Below are 22,864 nucleotides of genomic sequence, written 5' to 3'. Positions count from 1 at the left end.
CTGAGGGCAAGATTCCTTGATAGTTTGCTACCTTCCATCAGCTATGTTTTGCTTACTCTCCTGGTCCCTATGCCATTTCATAGTTTTGCGTCCCGGTGGGGATCTTGAAGCCCCAAAATCAGCCTTGGATCTAGTTCTAGTTTTTACTCCATTAAGGCCTCCTACCTTCTTGGTTTTAATTTTCTTTCCATTTCTTGTTGTGTTTTCTTCTTGTTCTGCTCTCGACTCATCTTGCATGTTGCTCCATAGGTCTTCTCTTTTCTGGGATGATGTAGTCATTTCGACTCCTATGTTCTGGAATAAGGCATTTAAGTTTACCTGCGGGGACCCAAACTTGTTACTCCTTTCCAGTTTTATTTCCTATTCTTGAAAATCATCCTCTAAACAATGTTCATCTTTTTTTGATATAGGTTCCTGAAAAGCCTCAGGATGAGAATCAATGATATTCTCAATCTCACCATCTTCAAGTGTCTCTTCACTGATTTCATTCTCCTTCGCCTGTGTCTGTAGAGCCTCAAAGGTATTGACTGTTTTAATCTCAAACTCCCTAGTTTCATTCTTTTTATTCCCCTTCAAAGGGGGGTTCTTAGGAGAGTCAGTGCTATTTGCTTCCAGGTGTTCAGATGTATTAACCGAGTTTCCACTTTTTCCTTCTAACTTGTTACAGTCTTTGTTATCATTTTTTTCTTTCCATACCTGTTTATGAATATTTGTCATCACAGGGTTTTTAGGGTTGCTGGGGCAAGCCTTAGCCCAATGACCTGCTTTTTTGTAAGAAAAGCAAACAGAGGGGAGAGATTCAAATTCTATTGATTGTTCCCATAACCCAAGTTTGGAATTTATGTCAATAGTGCTTGGGAGGTCCATATTCTGTGATATGTTGACGTAGATGCGTGCATACACCAATCTCATGTGAGCTGCTGTCATTGGGTCTATCGCAACAAGCTCCCCAAAGGAGTTAGCGATTCCTGAGAAAACATCCTCCACTCAGTATTCCAACGACAGCCCAGGCAACCTAACCGACACCGTAGCAGATTCAAAGAAAGAATCATTGAGTTCCATGTTAGGAGACCATTTTCTAACAGAAAGAGAAGATTTGCCAAACATCCAGGGGCCACCACTTAAAGCAACTTCCATATCTTCCCCGCAGGAGAAAGAAAAAACAAAAAAGCCTCTAGGCAAGGCAGAGACATCAACCTGTCCTTTCATTCTCCATTTTCTCTTAACAAAGGACCTAACATCCTCAATATTAGGTCGAGGTCCAACAAATTTCCCCACCAAAGAAAAAGACATTAAAGAGATGCTATGATCAATAACAATATCAGGAATCTCAATCGCAAGTTTACCCGTTCTATTATCTGATATATCCTTCACAAAGGGGAAAGACGATTTACCAGTCGGTTTACCAGGTGCTTTTCTTGCAAAGAGACTATTCCAGGGTTTAGATATTCGCCCCTCCTTGATATTTTCTGAGTCAACCTTCACCGCCTCGGGGCTCGAATCTTGAGAATATTTTAAGTTTTCGTGATTGGGAGGAGGGTCCCGTATTCGTGGGTCCCCATCCTGCCTCCCATCCTCATCATCAGATGCTTGTCCTTGAGCTGTAGTGGATTCAGAACCAGAGGATCCAACATCACTGTTCCCTCCATTTCTCGATTTCAAATTTACCACTGCAAATGCTGTTCCCTTTGCTGTTCCCTCCATTCTTTACAAAATTAGTTGATTGGATTGCTTGTGATAAATTATATTTCAAAGCCACATACTAATTTTTTTACAATGACTCTATTGCATTTGTTTTCATTAGCTTTAGGAATATTTATTTGATCATTTCTCAAATTTAATAGTATAAGAATAAATATATTATTTCCATAGGTGGCTCTTTTAGACTTTTTTATTGAATAATAGCTCTTTTTAGTTTTCAATAAATATGTAAATTATACATTTTGTATTGTTGGAAAGAGTTTCATAGCCATTCCTTATAATAGTGACGAGTTTACCTTATAAATACAATTAATATAATGATGTGATGCAGAGGGAGTAGTTTATCATTGTTCTATCAAAAGAACTCAAAGTACCATGCTAAATATATCAAATGTTGGTATAATATGAAAAAGTTTAGGCTTCTTCTTATGTATCAATTTGTAAATTTAAGACAATGCATTCTAATATATGTTGCAATTATCCTTTAGAGAACTTGAGAGCCATCTTAGAATGAGATTAAGCATATTCACGGAGATCAAAATTATATAGGAATTCCTTAGTGTAAATATTTATAATCAAGCCAAAACATATCATTATTTCATGATCAAGCCAATGATAGTCCTTAATAGAAATTTTATTATGTGTGAACCTAATGGTAGAGGACAAATTACACTAATATTTATTGAATCCCATATAAACCTCACATACTTCAAGTGTAGACTACAATGTATCATTATGAGGATCTTCTTCCAAATGATCTTATTGCTTATGTTGGAGGAAGGGACTGATTTAAATTTATAATATTTTTTATTATAGACAACATGATTATTTATTCATTATTAAACCCTTTAGTCGCATGACTAGTTATCCATGAAAGTAACAATATATATTGGCATTAAAGTGTGTGGATAGAGTGTGAGAAGCATCCTTTGATTGAATGTGTGACAAAGTAATTGAATTGGCTCCTATAGAATGAAGGGGTTATGAAGATGTGTCAAAATTCATTTCTCTTTAGGCTTAACGTACATGTCATTAAAAAACTCACAAGATCGATGATCACAATTCACATTAGATTTGGGCTTTAGTTTATATTAATAAGCATTATATTCTAATAAGTATTATTAACCTAAACAATGTGACTATTACTGATAGGTATGTCCATGGGATATAATTTAGTCATAATAAGTTAGTTAATCTCATTAATTAGGAAGGATGATGATACATATAATCATAAAACAACATTGCCCTTTAAAGTTATAAGTTGATATCTATTTCTCTCCTATTAATTTTTAAGAAGTCAGTTAATCTCATTAATTAGGAAGGATGATGATACATATCATCATAAAACAACATTGCCCTTTAAAGTTATAAGTTGACATCTATTTCTCTCCTATTAATTTTAAATCGATCATATCGAGCACAAGTCATACATGACATCTTCACAGAGATGGAGTGAAGTAATAAGGTTTTTTATGAAGGGCATATTTGAGGAAGCCATTAGAAGGGATGAGTTTAGCATTGCATTTTATCTAAGGGGATATAGGGTCTTGGAAGTTTTTTCTTGGGGCACAATACAAGGCTTAAAGATGGGGGATCACAAGATTTAGCAATGATAACACAAAATGCCAAATCTAGAATCCTAAAACAATATGAAGGATAGCTTTGGATAATGCTTTAATAAGAGTAAAAATGTCAGTTTCACTAAATTTAATGTGGAGAAAATAAAGACGCTTTCTACACTAATCTAGATCTAAATAAAATGCCACAATCTAATCAACAAATAAAATTTGATATAAAATAGTAGCAACTAGAGTAGTTAAGTAAAGACTATAGGCATATATACTTTTGCTTGATAGATGGTTGGCCTTGTGACTGACTAGTTCAAACACAACATAGGATCAAATTATAGATGAGTTAGTAAATAAATGTGAAAGAGCTATATTGAGAATTTTATTGTTGTAAATCAGATTGCTTCATGTGAACTAGTCTTGAACTAGGTTGCATTATAAAAATTAGTTTAGATATTACAATTTGATCCTTCAATGATATATCCTTTCAAATCTACTCGCTTTATTTTTGTTTTGTTTTGCTTCTATAAAAAAATAATACTTAAAAGCACAACAAAATTTACTTTAACACTAAAATGTCCTTAAATTATCTCAATGTCAATGAAGCCCCTAATTAAAAAATATAAACAAAAGCCAAACAAACAAATGTGAATACTCAGCTTGATATGCGAAAAAAGGGCGAGGTTAGTTTGGCCTGTTAAAGTTGATGCATTGATCTAGCTTTTGATTCCTTGTGAATCAATTTGCCATTTGTATTATTTTATGATTATTATTATTATTCTATGACCTAAACACAACTTTTTAATGCGTTGTCCACGGAACAATAACTGTATTCTGAAGGAGTCACTTCTTGTGGGAAATATAACATTTAAATGAGGTGTATTAGGTGCGAAATAGAAAGTGACAAATGAGCTTTGATTGCGAAAGGATCAGGGCTAGTCATTCGATGTATGGTAAATGTAAAAAATAAGATCAATTCTTTGTAGATTGAGGAACTCTGCAGTATGCAGGCATAAAGAATAGTATGTATGGAATGAAAAACAGTGACACACTCAATGTTTTCTTTCACATATCTACTTTCATTTTGACGGTTGATAGTTTCATTTTTTTTTCACATCGGGAAAAGTTGAAATGGAAAAATATTTTATTTTATAGTGTTACGCTTTCAAACAAGTATAATAAATTCGAGACTGCAGGATCTTGGTATGATTTTTTCAGCTAAGATTTTATGGAGAAGTCAGAACTATCAGCATTTTTTCTTCTTCTTCTATTCAATCTTTTCTAATTAAACCAAATTTGAAACTGTTAAAATCACAGAAAATCCGAATTGTATCGGGTTTCAAGCGTATTCACTATATTCATGTTTACATCAGTTGTAACTCAAAAATATATTTTCCCGATAAATTTCACTGAAGTTTTTCACATTGTGATATGTGTGTGCAGCCTCGCTAATTCTTATGTATTAAACATCGAATCCAAGAGTTGAACAGGTTAGTGAAATTCAGCCCATCCACTTGTCGGCGTGCTTTCTGCAAAATGTGTCTTTTAAAATATGCGAGTGTTTGGGCATTCGTATCGTTGAAATCCTCAACCTGAAAAACTTGTTCGAGGCACAATGCAATTCTCTCGTGATTGATGTTTCGGTATCCCTATTACAGCTTTAATGGGTAAATTTTAAACTGGTTTTTGGCAGTGGAAGTGAAGATTAAGCATGGATTCTCAAGTTATCGTCGCCCTTATGCTTTCTCTCATTGGAGGAGCAAGTACATCACTTGGTATGCCTTTTTCTTATCTTCCTTCCTCCCCTCCTAATTGTGTAAATGGGGTTGTAGCCTGCTATTTCACAATAATAAGGTATTTTAGAGCTCTTTGCTGGTTTTGTTGTTCTAACAGAAGGATGAACTTTTATGTGTTTTTATCGTCATAAATTAGACGAGCCCATGTCTAAATGATCTTACTGTGGTTGCAGCAAAGCGAAATCCCTTCTCTACTCATTTAGCCATTTCACCCTTTAGTAGATTCAGAGGAAGTTTGATAACTCAATTTTATAATATATTTATTAACTTGAACTTCGTCAACAGATTGATTATCTACAGGATTGGGTTTCATTGGTATATTGTCTATGATTTCCTTCACAGATGAACACAGGTTTATTGCATTCCATCTTAGGAACATGTACAGTTTTGTTCCATTAAGAGGCATGGAACTTGTCCACGAAATGATAATAGGAAAATGTATCCATTGTCTTCAACATGATTACAAACCCAGAATTTCATTCAGATGGATACGAACCCTTTGAAATTCAGTATTCTTGATCTTGATTTAGTGGAAGCTACTGCCTCCCATCAATCCCAGTTTCACAGATATGCATGGGGCTAAGTATGCAGCTCCAAGATTGTGAAATCAAACCCCCTTTGTCTTTCTGTCTGCTCGGAATCGTTAAAATCATTTTCTCTTTTACTGTCAACAGTATGGATTAGTTTCTATTTAGTCTAGATGTAAAATTTCTTGCTTGGTCATTTTGTGGTGCTCTTTTTGTGGCACTAATTAGGCAGATACTATGGACACAGGTGCTCTTTTCGTGGTGCTCAACCCTACTCCCAACCTGAAAATGCTCGGACTTCTTCAAGTAATTTTAGAACATCACTTTCTGAAGTATTATCTTAAACAGACTGCGATCCAACTGCCTCATTGAGCAGACTGCTACTATAATGACTAGGCAATGTAATTTGACTCTGCAGGGATTTGCATCAGGTCTTATGCTAAGCATCTCGTTTATGGACTTGGCTCATAATGCTATTAACTCTATTGGTTTCTTAAAGGCAAATTTGTGGGTAAGTATCAATTTTTTTGCCCATTTCCTCTTGTCCTTATTCAGAAAGTTGGCAAAAATGCCATTCTTATAACATTGTGTCTGATCAATCTTGAGATTGCCCTGCTGCCGGCTTTTGTTTTTGGAATTAGTTTACATATTATCATCTTATCTTGTTGGCTTATTCTTGTCATATTTGGTGAAGAGTCCAGTTTTTTGGAGGAGTTATAGTATTTGGTTTCATTGTAAATTCTATCCCCGAACCAAACTTGGTTCCTTCTCAATTTCAGAAACCAAAGAGTGGAAAGGTGAGATCCTTGTTTCTATTCAAGCATGTATTTGTCAGGAACATAATTTTGAGAGGACATGAGCAGTTGAAGCAGGCAATCTAAAGTCTTTGTATGCTTTTCCTTGCCTTGGATACAAAGAATCATGATAATGGAGGCAAGGATCTGATGAAGAAACACCAGAAGCAAGTCCTTTTCAGTGGCATAATAACTGCAATTGGTATGTATCTTGTGTCTGAGATTTGAAACCTTTCTTTCTTTTTACCCGTAGATCTTCTAAGTGTTCTAATGTAGTTTTACATACATTGATACTCTGAAAACTCAATTTGCATGTTTGAAAATTTCTGTGCAGGATTTGTGCAACAAAAAGTTTTAAGGAATAATATATATTTACTAGCACAGCACTTATCGGTGCAAGGGTTACACTGATAGGTGTTCTTGAAATTCTTTTATTTGCTGATGAGTTGAAATCATTAATTGTCTTAGTTGTTGATAACATTTTTTTGGTTGTGAAAAGTGCTATGGCAGAGTTCCACAGTATTTATATATTTTTTTTGTAATCTTGTGAGCTTGGAAACCCAAGTGATTTAACTTGAGATTCATTTAATGAAGCTGGTTTATTATGCCATTAAAAATATTTGTGAACAGGGCTTTTTTCTTTGTTCATTTAAATATAAGATTGATATCTTCATGACTGGAAACTAGTGTTGTCTTATGTCCATAGCAAGGCGTAAGTGAGAACAATTAGTGTGATAATTATCTATCAGCATGAAAGGTACGCTGAAGGACATGAGAATGCTCATAGGGGAATGCCGAAGACTAAGGGGGCCAAGCCAAATAATCCTAGCAGTGACTGTTGCACTCTCCCTATAACCTCTCCTGACACACAAGGTTCATGAATCTATAGAGGCAGAGGAAAAAAGGAGTAATGTGCAAGTGCATTTGTAACTCGGGTTTTGGCAAATCCATGATTCCTATAATGAATGTGATTTGGTGTTAGTGAAAAATGGGGATGCGTTTCCCCCTCCTAAGCCTCGTGTTTCTGGGACGTGAGGACAGGGTGTCCCACCACTATCGTGCCAACATCATCGAGGCTTTCAGAGACGGGGCATCCCCTCGCCATCCTGCCACCGTCACTGGGGCTTTTGGAGATGGGGAGATGACCAGGTGTCCGTTGAGTGTCTCAAGGACGTTTAGAAGTCTCCCATCCCTAAACGTATATAAAGAGCATTTTTTTTTTTAAATGTTTTTTTTTCTACTTTTCAGGGTTAGGGTTCAAACTCTAATTTGATGTCAGCACCATCCATGCCCTCTATGCTTTTAGATGCAGAGCTGGTTGATGTTAGTTTGGGGGATCTTGACCATGAGGAGTCTAGTAGTTAGAGTGATGAGGAGTTTGGGATGATTAGAGGCCTCCCTTCACTACATTTTGACATTTTGTATTTATTTTGATCATGCTACTCATTGTAGTCATCTTTATGATATTTTCATGCTACTCATTGTAATCATCTTTATGTATATCAGCACCACCCCCCCGCCATCCCTTGCCGCTGACCCCCTGCATTCCCCAAACTTAGGCCCCTTGATCCCCGTCCCCAAAATCCGTCCCCGCATCCCCCCATCCCAAACCTTTGTGGAACACTGTTTGTTGTAGCTATAGTACACAAAGAACATCATCTTTTTGACATGTCTTCATTTGTGTGTAAATTGGTTATATCCAAAGAATGCTTAATGCCTCTAATGTCTATGATATGATGAAATGAGGCAATTGTCTTGGCAGCTCTTATACTCTCCTTCAAAAATCTATGCTTGAAAGTGATCAAATCAAATAAACAGGTCTAGAAGCTTCTGATCAGAATAATGAAAGAAAGTAGATTGACAATTGCACATCAAGGTTGTAGAACTCGGCGAGTACTTGCTAGATGAAGGCATGCTTGTACATAGTTAATTTTTGATAAAGTTGTGGCTGATTTTTTGCATGACTCGACACGATTATATGCCCTAAAAATTGCAAAATCCCGTGATTTAAACCTTTTGACTTGCCACAGTATCTCTCGATGCCCAATAAAGGTGAAACATGATTCTTTTTTAGGTTTTCATTTGTATCTTTTACGTGCAACGATGATCAGGTGAAGAAACGTGATTTCACACCTGCTAATCCAAGGTACTTTACTCTTTGTGATTGTAACAATTGCAGGATGTGCACAAAATGGATTTTGAAAGGAGAAACTTTCAAGCAAATGCATTTATTACATTATTATTTTGCTTTTATTCAGTTGAGTATTTTTTTTCTGTTCTGTATTAAAGACAAAAAAGAGATAACACTAAATATAATCTCTGATGTGTGTTCATATCTCCATCAAGTAAAAACAATTTGTTCCCTTCCTTGAATGTTTGGCATACTTTGTTTGATGGGCATATGACAGTCTGTTTGTACTAGAATCCAATGGCTTAAATTCAATACATTGACGTATCTAATTGAAATTCCCTTGACTTAACATTGGTCTTGCTACCAATTGTTGAACTACGAAGAGTCCTTGTGATAATATCCTAATGGAACTATATGTTTCACTGAGAAACAAAAGAGAACCCTAAAAGGTATCAACAAATGATTCAAAATTGGAATAGTGCCATGACAAAATGATTTGAAAATTTTTAACTATATTCAGAAATCTAAATTTTTTTCAGAACAAGCTTACAAATCCTTCATGATATTACCTGTTTCTTGAATTTGCCTACTGGACACTAAGATCAGGCTGATATTTCCTAGTAATAGACATATGTGATGGAATTAATTTCTAAATTATCCCTTTTGACTTTGCAATTTGCAAAAATGCTACATCTCTCTAGTTTCTAGGACATGGAGACGAGCTTCCTATATTCTTTTAGCATACTTTGGTAACTTTCATTTTTTTAAAGCCTCTACACACAAGTATTGCACACACAATAGTTACAATATTTTATGCAAGTATCTATTCACCTTCCTAGCACAAAGTAGACGAGAATAAATACACACTTCCAACATTTCCAAATTACACAGAGTTGAAATATATCAAATAGGGATTTGACTGAGGCAGAACCTCAACCAGTCCCAACCTTTTTTCTTGTCCTAGATAAAAATTCAGATTAAAATTTCTGCTTGTAAAAGTATTAAATTCAATTTCTGCAATCATAATCAGCATTTACAAATCATCACATTCTTGAACCAAAAATCCCAAGGCCATATGGTCTAAGGATGCAGCCACAGCTCCATAGTCTCTACTACAATTGCAATAGCAACCCTATCTGTACGCATGTGTGCTATTTATTGTTAATAACTTTGTTATGCATTGGCCAGAAATTCTACCTATAGATCAGATTTGCAAGTTAATTTCAATGCTAGGGTAAAAGGAATTATTTTTCAAGTGTCTAAAGTAGATTTATCACATTATCTTGTCACTTATGCTTTTTATTTTTAGTTTTACTATTTAAGTTTAGGTTGCAGCACTGCTCACTAGAGTAGTACTAACTTTTTATGTTGTCTCCCTTTGCCAGGCTTCATTTGTATTTTCCTAAAAGAAAATGGCTGCAACAAGTAGAATTGGTCGTAGACAAAGGGATCCTTACTAGAAACATGGGACACCAGGTACAGTACGAGGAGAGGTTATTTGTATCCATTGCACTAAGTCTATGACTGGTGGCATAAATTGACTCAAATATCACCTTGCATAGATTGTTTGCTGAGATGTTAAGTCGTGAAAAATGTACTAACGAGGTTGAGAGGGAGGCGAGAGCAATGCTTGTAGCATATAACCAAAGGTAGGTAGATAAAAGAGAATAGCAGAGGTAATGGCAGATTTTTGTTCTACAGGGTCATAGGGAGATATGGGGGCCTCTTTTTCCACTAGGCCATAGATACAAGGATTGGGAAGTGTGGCCAGCCATATTTCTAGTTTTTTTGTTCCTCATAACACTCTTGGTGTGTAACTTGGATTGCAAAGTATAACATGGAATAAAGAATTGCAACATGAGGCAAAGTTGGCATGTGCGTGATTTTGGTACTACAATAATATTGTATTCGATATTGCTTCTAGTCCAATTGGGAACGATTGGTTACTGCATTTATCATGTAGGTAAGGGATTCAAGGCTCAAGTTGTCATGAGTTGAGTGGGTCATTATTGCAGGATGAGGCCCAAAACACACTGACTAGTGGAAAAGCGAAGGAGAATTTGGGAAAAGAATGGGTGCACCATTTTATGTGAGGTGGATGGATGGCAAAAATAAGACACTCGTCAACTTCTTAGTGGCTTCAATGGGTTGGTATTTTTTAAAATCAGTTGATGCCTCCAATGAAGTAAAAAATGCAAAGACCTTTTGCAACGTGTAGGATGAGGTGGTGACGCAAGCGGGAGTGCAAAATGTCATTAGATTGTGACCGGCAATGCAATTGCATTTGTGGTAGTCAGTAAACTTCTATAGGCAAGACACTTGACATTATTTTGGAGCCCTTGTTGCTGTTTTTGACTTGCTCCTTGAGGACATAGGGAAACTAAGTTGGGTGAAGATTGTGGTCGAAGAATAAAGAAATATCACAACATACACTAGTCTCGAATCTTAAGAGAGAGCACACTGATGTAATGATCTTGTGCAATCAGGAGTCACACACTTTGCTATTAATTTTCTTACCTTTATGGCATTTTAACTACATTGCCCAACCTTAAGAACATGTTTGTGAGTGAAAAATGGTTGGAGAGTTCTTATTGTAGGAGGCTTGCATCAGAGAAGGTTGTGAAGGCCATTTTTGATGATAGATTTGCAAACTTCGATCTATGATTTATTTTTTAATTTTATAATATTACAATTTGCTGATTTTGTTGAATTTTTGATATGTAGGTGTCATAATTGTTGGTTAAGGCTCTATGATTAGCGGATGGGGATCAAAACCCTATGAGGTATCTATATGAGGCCATGGATAAGGCCAAATGGGTGATTCAACAATTGTATGTGTAAATCAAGACCAATTATGAATCCATATTGCGCATAAATGATTTGAGGTGGAACTGACAACACCAACATATTTATGTTGCTGCCTGCTATTTGAACCCCAAGTTTTATTTGTGCTCAACTTTTAAGCAAATGTAGAGGTTCTTGTTGTCCTCAACACATGTATTGAGAGATTGGTTGATGATGTTAACCTTTGAGACCTCATACTTGATGAGATGCAGAGTTATAAGAGGGCTAAAGGAGCATTATTTTTTTTTAAATGATTTCATTTGTAGGAGAGACACCTTGATGCGAGGTTAAAAAACGTGTTTAATTCTATTTTACAATTTTTTTCAATTTTAAATTTATTAAAATCCTTATTGAGTTATAAATGGCAATTGTTATCCTTGCAGATTTGTGGTGTGAAGATTATGGTGCCACAATGCCTAATCTTGAAAAGCTTGCCATCTACATTTTATCTTAGCCTTGTAGTGCTTCTGGTTGTGAGTGCAAGTGGAGTGTTTTTGAGGCCATTCACACAAAGAAGTGCAATAGGTTGACTCAAAAGCGTTGAATGACCTTGTCTATGTGCGGTACAACCTTTAGTTACATGAGAAGAAGGTACAAGGGTAGGCTTCACATGAAGCACTTGACCTTGATGATATTGATCTATATTCAGATTGGATTGCTGAGTCCGATGACCTTGATGTGGATCCATTGTTAACTGATGACGATTTAGCTGATTTGGAGAGGGAGACAGTTGAATGGGAAACGAAAGTGGCAGCATATGAGGAGGCAGAAGGTGAGGTTGGTAAACCAGTAGGGGCAGTTTCTGTACATACACAACTTGATCGTATCACTATGGATGAGGCACCTATTGAGAATATTGCAGCTGTACCAGTTACTTCAACAACACCCACATAGCGGCAATAATCCTTTTTGAGCTTTAGTCATAGAAGAAATTTACGATTTATAATTTTCATTGATACCAAAACTTGAAAGTAATTTGTATTAAGAAGTTGTATTTGTTTTGTGGTCTATAATATGTATTGAACTCAAATCTATAAACCACTTGTTTTTCAGTCAATGATGTGTATTAAACTCAAAATTTGATTTATATATGATGGAAATCACTAATATGTTCTACAAATTCAATGTGTATGTGTGTTTTTGAAGAATATTTTAAGAATTTATGTATTTTCAAGTGTTTGATAAATTTGTTGAGTTATTGCCAAGTTTTTTCTGAATTTTTGCCAAGTCTTGAGTTTTAAATTTTTTTGGGCTTGTCGAGTTACTATTGAGTTCGAGATTTTCAACTATGTTGCACATCTTTATACATATGGTCATGTCTCTAGACATCTTAGTAATTAAAACTTTTGAAAATAAAGTTTGCCCTATTATATGCTCTTAAGAGAAGAAATGATAGATGTAAAAATGCTCAACATAGAAATCTAATTTGGGGCTTGGTGGATGTGGTGGAGATGCCCCGATGACTTGAATGCAGGTTGTAAAGGAATAAAGATTTTGATGGATTAGAGGTGTACATTGGTTAAATATTTCATCTATAGTTCAAGTGCTTGCAGAGGAGTTGAAGCTTGAGAGGGTGATTATCTAGAAAGGATTTTGATAGAGGCTATAGAGATTGATGACATGAGTATGCACTCTTGACACCATATTGTTTTGTACGTGATATTTAGTACTAACTTAATTGCATTAAAACTTACATTGCTTATGTAATGATGATGATCATTACCAAATATCAATACAATTAATCTTTCCTTTTTTTTTGATCAATAAATATTTCTTTTATTAAGATTTGCAGAGAAGTACATTATCTTCAAAAAAACCCAAAACATTCATAAGATCCACATCTCGTCCCCATTCTACAAAGCCTTATAGCCATAGTAAACTACAACAACTATCCCCATCCTACTTAGACTATACCTTCAGACATCAAAATATCTATCCCAATTCTTCTAAATCATCCATACAAATAAAAAACATCTTTTGACATGGAAAAAAACACCAATATCTACATTGAAAGTTTCACTACAAAATTAAGAAACAGACTAGTCTAATTTGCTACCATGATTTCTTTGCCTTTGTCACTCGACGCCACCATTCAACCATCCATAGCCTCAGAACCGCCTGCAACATCTCTATACTTTAAAGGAAATCTAATCCACAACGTCCGACCCAATTTCTTCTTCTTCGGACCCCTCGGTCTACCTCTTTTGCGTCTCGAAGACGAAGCTGTTGAAGATGGTGCCGACTGCTCCTCGTAAGGCCCCCACTTCTCCAGTTCCTTCCTAACACTATGTTCCTGCTGCTTTGCCCTCCAAATCCTTCACACCATTCATTCCAATTTGTGCAAAAGCTCTGTGAACCTCTTTGTTACAATTTGCAATCCATAAGAGGTAAGGTTGCAGAGGGGGAGTGGATTCACTCACATGTAACCATGCACCATTAGGACAGACAAATCCTTTACCTTCTCTCGCCATTCTCATAAAATTCTCTAAGCCCCCACACCATTCCTCTTTGATACAACCGCTGACCACCCATTTCACCGTTTCTTTAGATTCCAGTTCAAAACACTAGGCTATAAACGTGGAGACTATATAAGCATTGATTCTGTATTTGAATCGTGCCTTCAAATATTTGTCACCAAGGACGATTTTGACACCATTTAGGAAGTCTCTGTCATCAAATTTGAAGATGTTTGGCAATCTCTCGTCTGTGATATGACCTCAAAAGGCTACCATGGGTTTTGTTGCCTGCAATGAGAAATTGGCTTCCATTATCCCTATGGCTGAAAGCTCTCCCTCTGAATAGTAACACTCTCATAGATATAACAAAAAACTTATGGTTCAATATACCAGAAATGAGCTACCGTCATAAAGATCACTTCATCACCCGAAAACATAAATGCAAACCTTAACTCTACACAATGAACATGCCAACTCATCCAAGATCGATATCTCCAGTTGATGGAGTTTCCATAAATGTGTCTGTCTTTTCAGGGAATGAGAAAAGAAACTGTAATCTTTCCTTTTGTTGACATGTATTTATGTACTTTCAAATGTTAGTTCTATAATTTTGAACCATTTTATTTATTTGAAGTTGCACAACCATTGTAAATATGTATTTGTAATGTGGTGAAAATGGGGAATTAGGGTTTCACTAAGAAAATCCACTAAATAGCCAACCAAATTACACTGAAAGAGGGTTGAATCCAATAGATCTAGGCTCAATCCCAATGGGGAAAGGTCTGAGATTTTGATTGGATTCAACTGGTTTGTATTGTAATTGTGAAATTAGGGCAAAACAATGAATTATTGAAGTAAACTGACAGAAACAGTAAGCTATCGATATCCTGTTGAGCCACAAACTTGGATCTGGGCAAAAGGAGATGTCTAGAACTTGTTCTTAGAAGTTTGGCTTGATTTTTCGGGACTAGGTAGTACAGATTCACCCTGGTCCTCCGAATTTTACGCTATCGAAAGTTGAACCTGTCCGTCATTGTTGATTCTACTAGATTTATCGAGTACAGCTCCGCAACTGTTTCCCGCACACAGAAAGAAAGAGAAATATGTTGGGAATAGGGGTTTGTTGCCTTAGTCAAACCCCGGTTTTGGAATTAACCATGAAATTGAATGAAAGACTATAATAAAGTACTTTCCTTTTGAGGGAAAGATTGAATTTGAAATGTAATGCTTGAAGCCACAATGTTTACCTTGATGAAATTTTGTTTTTCTTCACACAAAGCTTTTAGGGTTTCATGTAGGATGTCTTCATAAAACACTGATCATGGATGCCATCTTCAATACTTGAACTTGACTTCACTTTTGCTCCAGTCCTTAATGAATGATTGATAGCTTGCTCACTTGAAGTGAATTTCGCCAATGTGTAATTGAGATCTTGATTTTGGTTAGGTTTCAAATGAGAGGGGTAGACCTCCTTTTATACTTGTCTGTCCGAAAATCAAATTGAATTTCCGAAACAGGCTGACACGGGATCCAAATTCCCACTCATTTATGATGACCATTATGAGGCCACAATTTTGGGCTTGATTAAGGGGCCTAGGGTGTGGTACACCCTGGTTCTGAAAATCAGGATTCTAGAATTGGGGGAAGATAGGGAAGATAGTGAGGATGTAGAGTAGATAGGTGGTGTGAGCAGAATCAGCATTACAATTAGGCCTTGAAAACCGAAACACCAAAGTAAGGCCTATGGGAGGACAAAATTGTAGGCGAGTGCAATTTAGGATGCTACAGTATTTTTTTTCCTATTTAAATATTTTTCTCACTTTTTATTGTCTCAAGTGCCCATCTTTCATTTTTTGAAAAATATTATGCTAGTTGCTATCCACACTTTTTTACCAATTTTATTTTCAATTTCATAGTAACTATGGTTGTGATTTTGTAATGCCCCGTTTTAGATTGTCCTTGTTTTCTTTAGATATAATAAACCCTAACTTACAATAATAGTTGCACAATTAATTAAAAGTATGAAATTAACCTAGACATTGTATTTTAATAGTGTTATATAATTCATATTTAATGCTTAGAATGTAGAAAATATAGAACTTATCCTCTCATCTCTTTTGCAAATCTTCCCCCAATTTGTAGTGATCTCTCTCGATTTGAATGCCTTTGAAATGTCTTAGAGTCTACTTGAATTAGGGTTTCTCATTCATTAACTTAGTGGGAGAAATTAAGGGGCTTTCGTCCTCATATTGCTGAACCATGGTTCACATTCTAGAAGGGATAGTGTTGACGTGTATTTTGTACACCATCATACACAGAATAAAATACCTAAGGGTATCTTATCCTCTCTTGAGAAAATAGTCTCTAACTGCTGAAGATTCGCGTAAAGGATCAGTTAGGTAGACTCCAAGGTTCCTTTTAGTAGGGTCTCTACATGTGGATAAGCTCGCCGTGGTGTGATGTGATTTGTTGGAATCACAAGGGGACTTACATTTGGTGTTTGAACTTCCGATCTGCTTCGCTGGGACACAGGCTCTGACTAACTTAGAATTGAAAAATGGAAAAAAGGATAAGGGCGAAGAGAAGATCTAATCCTAATACTAAGAATGTAGGAGTAATGATTTAATTTTTGATGAAACTCTAACTAGATCTTGTTTTGACATCAATGGAACATCTACACAAGGCTAGTGCGATCTTCTAGGGAAGCTTTATGATGTTCAAATCATCACCACAGGCATAGACACCATCAAGTTGATGCATATCAATGAAGAAGTGACAAATTGAAATTGAGCTTAGGCTGAATGATTCCAGTTGACTACGCAAGGCAAGTCTGCAATCAACAAACTGCTAGTAGTATGGATGTACGAATTCCACCATTAATCAATCGCATTTCCTCCATTCATCTAATCATCTACCATCTAGGATTGAAGACTCAACAAGAAACCATGCAAATTGCAAGAAACGACACACTTCACCATTACTTCAATGAAAATGGAGTTTGTTTACAATCAATGGCAACAATTTCTTGCCTTGTCCTCCTATTCTACTCTAATTGCTATTCTATCAACTATATTCTAACTCTTCCAACTATTTACATGCTATCTCTAACTTATTGCTAATTAGCCTTTACAAATGAAATGCCTGGGCTTATATAGTACCCACAATACAATTTGATGGCTTAGATCAATTCAAGATCAATGGCCAAGATTTTACAATGAAAACCCTAATTAGGGTTTGTTACAACCATTACATAACATTTAATGCTTGACCAATGAAATAATTGTATTGCTTGGACACATGTCCCTTCTAGAAAAATCGACCAATGGATAACCGGGGTAGGTACATCGGAGTTTGTGCCACCTTCCATGAGTTAGGTACATTGACTCTGGACATGCTGAGGTGGACCACACTGACTGGAGGAGTGATGACTGGGATGCCACCTCATCTGACACTTGTAGCTTGCTAGATATTCAATTTGATGTCGTTGAGAGGCTATCTTTAATTAACTCTTGTCCTAACTCCTTGTGTCCTTGATGTGCAGGATGATGATGTACCTCGCCTTGGAACGTTGGATTGAAAGAGGTTGCCCATGTCCTTACTTGATCGTCCTGGCGAAGACCGTCCTTGATCCGGCTTGATTTTCCTTGATGAGATCTCCATTTGATGCCTACACAACATTTCAAAATTAGTAACATGATTTTGCAATACATAACATAAATTAGAGAGCAAATTTTAGGAAACTTAATGATAAGTCCTTTATTAATCATTTCCTAAAAACGACTATTGAGCTATGAATTCAAAATTTCAAAATTTAAGGCCATGACGATCAAAATTCAAAATCAATAAAACAAATATCGCCATACCTCAGTTGAGAGCTAACTCTAGAATGCAAAACAAGGAATTTGCCTAGGCAAAATCAAAATTAGATGGCTTCAACGTGATCTTCTTTAAATGAACAATCCCTTTATCAATTCATCACCCTTGAGGATATCTTTGACGTGGTCTTTGGCAAGTTCGCCCAACTTGAGACTAAGCTCGCACTCCTTTGATGATGTCTGCGCCCTCCTCTTGAATGACAATTTCGCACCTCCTTGTCTTCTCCAAATCGCATGCTAATGAAGGATGTTAAATGATGATTTGAAATGAATAAACCACCTTCCCTTTATAGGCGCTTACCTTCATATTGATCTTAGGCCGACTTTGGTAAATAAGACAAATTTAAAATAAACTTAAAAGGCCGACCCTTGTAAAATGAAACAAATTTTAAATCAAGCGCCCCATTTGATTTTTTATTAATTAATAATTAATTATTAAATGCCTTTATTATTTAAATTAATAAATTTCGATTTTTATAAAGGCAAAAATAATTAATAAATATCAAGCGCAAATTTTAAATGCCATTTTTAATTAAATTTGCAATCCATCGATCTTAGCATTTAAAATAAATTTAAAGAAATGTGTTTGAGCGCCAAATTTTTGAAAATGAAATAATACGTACCTCATCGCCCTAGTCCCTGACTGAGGGACAGGAGCGATCCATCAATTTGGTCTTGATTCTTGCAATTTCGACGTCCAAAGTCTTCATCTCCACGTTCAAATCGACATTTTTGTTAGGTCCTTCGAGCTTGATTAACCTTTCCTTGCGATTGAATGTCCTTTTGTGGTGATATCGCCCTGGTCCCTTAGAGAGGGACAGGAGCGATCCATGTGTTTTCTCCATTTCAGGCACAAATTGGTAATATTTAACGTCCATCTCCCTTTGTATCGCCTTCCAAATGACGTTTAAAACCTTGTACAACCTTGTTTTGACGTGGTCTTCAAAGGATTATAAGTGTTTTGGCAAATATCGCCCTGGTCCTTGTCCAAAGGACAGGAGCGATATAGACTCCTTAGCTTAATTGATAACATTTGGACGTTCCAAACTTTGATATATCACTTTCAAAAGACGCCTTGAACCTTGTATGACCTTGTGAAGCCTTGTCTTAACGTGATTTTTGCATGAATCAGTCAATACCTTCAACATCGCTCTGGTCCCTTCCTGAGGGACAGGAGCGAACTGGGAGTCTTAGTGCAAATTCCCTCAACGTGGCGACCTTTGTAACCTTGTGCTTGAAGTGTCTTGAATTTTGAAGGGATGATAATATAACCATTATATCGCCCTGGTCCCTTGGAGAGGGACAGGAGCGATCTTGCTCTTGTGGGCTTCACTTCACTTTATCACCTTCAAAGTTTATATTCAACGGATTCGCAATGTTCCATTCCATCCATCCATGCCTTGAGATCGATTGAAACTTGGCAAGAAAATCATCTATAACAAAAATCGCTCTGGTCCCTTCCTGAGGGACAGGAGCGAACTAGGCATTTTGGGACCCTTGCTGACGTTTCAAAATCTTCAATTTGTCTTCAATAGCTTCATTTCACCGTCTTTCTTGCCATTAAACCTAAACTTGACTTGATCTTCGCCTGAATCTCGCCCTATGAAGAATATCGCTCTGGTCCCTTGGAGAGGGACGGGAGCTACAATGTATTTCGCCCTGGTCCCTTCCTGAGGGACAGGAGCGATTTTGGCATTCTGGACCATTTTTCTTCACGTTTGCTCTTCAAGTTATATTCATTTGATAAAACATCTTCCCTTGGACCTCTTCAAATTGTCAAGTCGTCAAAATCTTGCAAGGACAAAGCAAAATTTGATTTGTAGCTCCGGTCCTTCACTGAGGGACAGGAGCGAACTTGACCCCTGGAGGCATTTCCGTGCTCATGAAAATCTTCAATTTATATTCAACGGAAAGATCACGCCCTCCTTGATCACTTCCAATTCGTAACTCATTTTGACCCTGCAGGAATAGTAAGGTATTCGAAAACGAGCTCCGGTCCTTCACTGAGGGACAGGAGCGATTTTGCTCCTACAGGCCAAAATAACATGATTTTACAAGTTTAATCAATTCACGAGGCGAAAACAAATCATTCTCAATGCCCGGGATCAAAAATCAAAAAGGTCAAAATTTGGTCAAAATTAGTCAATTGGACAAAAATTCACATTTCATCATCAACACTTAGACAAATTTAAGCTCTGCATTCAAAATTCCAATTGAAAATAGACCAATTTGGCGAAATCATTGCATTCAAAATTTGCATCCTACGAAAGAAGCTCAAAAACTCTCAAAATTGACTGGATTCTGGCTTGAAAAGACGTTAATTAAAACCCTAAGGGTTAACCCTAAATCCAGACAACTGACTGACTAACAAAATCCTAAAAGCGAAGCGAAAAGCGAGCGAAAAAAAGGGGGTCCCCATTTGCAATGGGGCGATGTGTGAAATGGTCACAACAGATAGTAATATAAAAATGCCTTCCATATCGCTCTCCCCTTCTCCTTGATCGATCTTCCTCATATACTTGTTCCTTTCATGAGACACAACCCTTCACATGCCTATTGACCATTGTTAAGTCTAATATTTATTTAATTATAGTTTGATAATATTAATTATTTTTCCTTAGGTACTTATTTTGTTATCCTTGGCGGCTTGTGATTATGATTATATCTATTGTTATAATGTTAGGTGGGGGCATTACAGTTTACTCTCCCAAAGATTGCTTGTCCTCAAGAAATCATAAATTAGGATGCTGAAGGATCTCCGTACTCTCCCATGTTGCATCTTCTTTGGGAGGGTTTCTCCATCGAATCAACTATTTTATTATGGTTTTATTTCTTAGCTTTCTTTCTTTAATATTTTTAATGGCGATAGGAATTAAATCAATTTTTCTTTATCATCCAATGGGAGTAGTTTTAAGGAAGGAACAATTTGACTTTCTAAAGCTCTATTTCTTGTGGTGGTTTTAAATGCTACTAAACATTGTGTTGCCCATGCTTCTTGTCCATTTCTAAAACATCTTTCCATTCTTTTTGCTGTTATAACTCTGGGAGCTCCCCCAATAATGCCTTTTTACTACATCTTTACCCTCTAATTTGAACCTTAATTCCATCTTTTGATAATTGTGTAAACTCTCCCAGAGAGTATAGCCATGTCATGCCCTTGCCTTGGATGACATATGACAACTTTAATAAATGAAATTCAGATGGTAAATTAATGGAAATTCAAAGGAGGCTAACCAAGATGCAAAATAAATTAAATAAGTGAAATATTAGCAAGGCCGACCTAGGTTAGAATAATTTAATTATCAGTGAAAAGACACGACAAGGCTGACCAAGATGCAAAAGAAATTAAAATAGCAACAAATTATTCTAGGAGCCGATGAAAATGAAAAGAATTTTAATTACTAGCATTTTATTTAAAGGGGGAGCTGACTGATATGTAAGTAAATTAGCAATTAAGGGAAGTGCTGATTATGAAGCGATGTATCCCTTGCCAAGGTTGTGATGTTAATGAAAAGATGTGACATTTCCTCCACCATTGAAGATATAAAAGGGAGAAGAATCATTTGGGAAAGGGGAAGTAGAATTGGAAAACAAGAAATCTGAAGAGCAAGGCAGAAATTCATAGAGTAATAAATAGAAATCAAATCATCCATGAATGAAGTGGGAATTGGAAAAACAAAGGAAACTAAGATATAAGGCCTACATTATTGTTTTCAGTAATCATCTTATCTTGAGATAAGTTTGAATAATCTTAGATTATAAATAACTAGATACATAAATATATGTTGTAGAATGCGAGTAATTGCAGCTATTTGTAAGTAATTTTATTGCATCTCTTGAAGTTATTTATTAGCAATTCTTATAGAAAATTAGTTTTTGAATTTATTAGAAATGGCTTTCAAATAGGAAGGATGGCCAGCCTTTTGAGTTCATGAGATATCAAGCACGCCACCTTGAGATGTATGGACCAGAAATCTTGCCATGCTCATGGGCCAGGGGGTGTTGAGGACCAAAAATCCAATCATGCCTCTAGACTTGAGGATCTTATCAAGTATGCCACCCCAAGATAGATGGACTAGAAATCCTACCATGCTCGTGGGTTGGGAGGCGAATGAGTGCTTTTGGGCTTGATCGAGGAGGATGGTGTGCCTTCAAGGTAGACTGCGGGATGGAGTCGAACTGTTATCCTACCATGTTCGTGGGCTAGGAGATGAATGAGTGTTCTTGGGCTTGGGGGACTTTTCAAGTACGCCACCCCGAGATACATGCTCGTGGGTTGGGAGGCGTATGAGTGCTCCTGGACTTCAGGGTTCTGTAATATCCCAGTTATTTTTTTTTTTGGTTTTTAGGCCAATAACAATCATCCACAACAAATAACCCGTTAAGGTTAGAAAGCATAAACTAAAAACTTGTTGAAGATTGCAACCCTTCTACTTTCTGATCACCAAGTGCCCAATGTGGGAAGGTGAGAGCATACAGTGAATAGGGGATCGTTAGATCTCAAACTGGTGAAAGATGAAATGAAATACAATACTGGGCGGCAAGCTAGCCCCTTTCGCTTATCCAACGGGAATGCAAGAAACTTGGCAGTGAACCAGCCAAGAGAAACACACAAGGCACAAATCACTCGATCGCAATATTTCAGCGGGAGGACTGAAATTACAAAACAAACTCAACTCAACCGCTTATGCAGCGGGAGGACCATTACAATCAGGCATCACTCGACCACTTATGCAGTGGGAGGACTGAATTACAATTTACTTGAAAATAGGCGGCAAGCCAGCCTCTTCCACTTTTCAGTGGGGTGAGATGTACAAGGTAGAATTGGTTAGTAGTACTACTACTTAACCTTACAATAATCAAGATAATGTGAGAAGAGAGTAATGCTGAAGATCCAATTAAGAACATGAAATTTCTGCTGACATAAAAAATCTGCAGGTTGGAATTGCAAAACCAGCAGCTTGTGGATTCACTAAAACGCTCATAACTCTCTCATTACTCACCCAATTCACCCAAAATCTGTTCTAAACAATTGCTATATCCGTCACAATGAGAACAAACCCAAGGAAAGCCATCGAAACACCCATATTTATTTTGCACGCTTCCCAATGCATTAACTAAACCCCACGCCTAACCTGGGAAGTTCGATTTTCAATATAAAAATCCACATTC

The 22,864-nt window shown here is 36.6% G+C and overlaps 1 protein-coding gene across 6 annotated transcripts in view; it reads left to right on the top strand.

The window, feature by feature from the left end:
- The first annotated feature begins 4,004 nt into the window (after positions 1-4,004).
- Positions 4,005-22,864, top strand: part of LOC131047072 (zinc transporter ZTP29) — a 100,923-nt gene continuing 82,063 nt past the window's right edge. Inside the window, exons 1-7 of one of the 6 annotated variants that reach the window (XM_057980914.2) lie at positions 4,005-4,222; positions 4,713-4,759; positions 4,963-5,044; positions 5,840-5,898; positions 6,011-6,103; positions 6,294-6,389; positions 6,510-6,588. In XM_057980914.2, coding sequence (XP_057836897.1) covers positions 4,981-5,044; positions 5,840-5,898; positions 6,011-6,103; positions 6,294-6,389; positions 6,510-6,588 — 391 coding nt within the window. In that variant the 5' untranslated portion in view covers positions 4,005-4,222; positions 4,713-4,759; positions 4,963-4,980. Of the gene's footprint in view, positions 4,296-4,320; positions 4,473-4,712; positions 4,760-4,962; positions 5,045-5,839; positions 5,899-6,010; positions 6,104-6,293; positions 6,390-6,509; positions 6,589-22,864 lie in introns of those variants that run through there. The other 5 variants (XM_057980928.2, XM_057980936.2, XM_057980901.2 and 2 more) reach the window with 5 other exon arrangements.

Source organism: Cryptomeria japonica, chromosome 4, assembly GCF_030272615.1.
Source record: "Cryptomeria japonica chromosome 4, Sugi_1.0, whole genome shotgun sequence".
Taxonomy (NCBI): Eukaryota; Viridiplantae; Streptophyta; class Pinopsida; order Cupressales; family Cupressaceae; genus Cryptomeria; species Cryptomeria japonica.
Note: the sequence above shows the minus strand (reverse complement) of the source record. Positions and strands in the feature narration are given on the sequence as shown.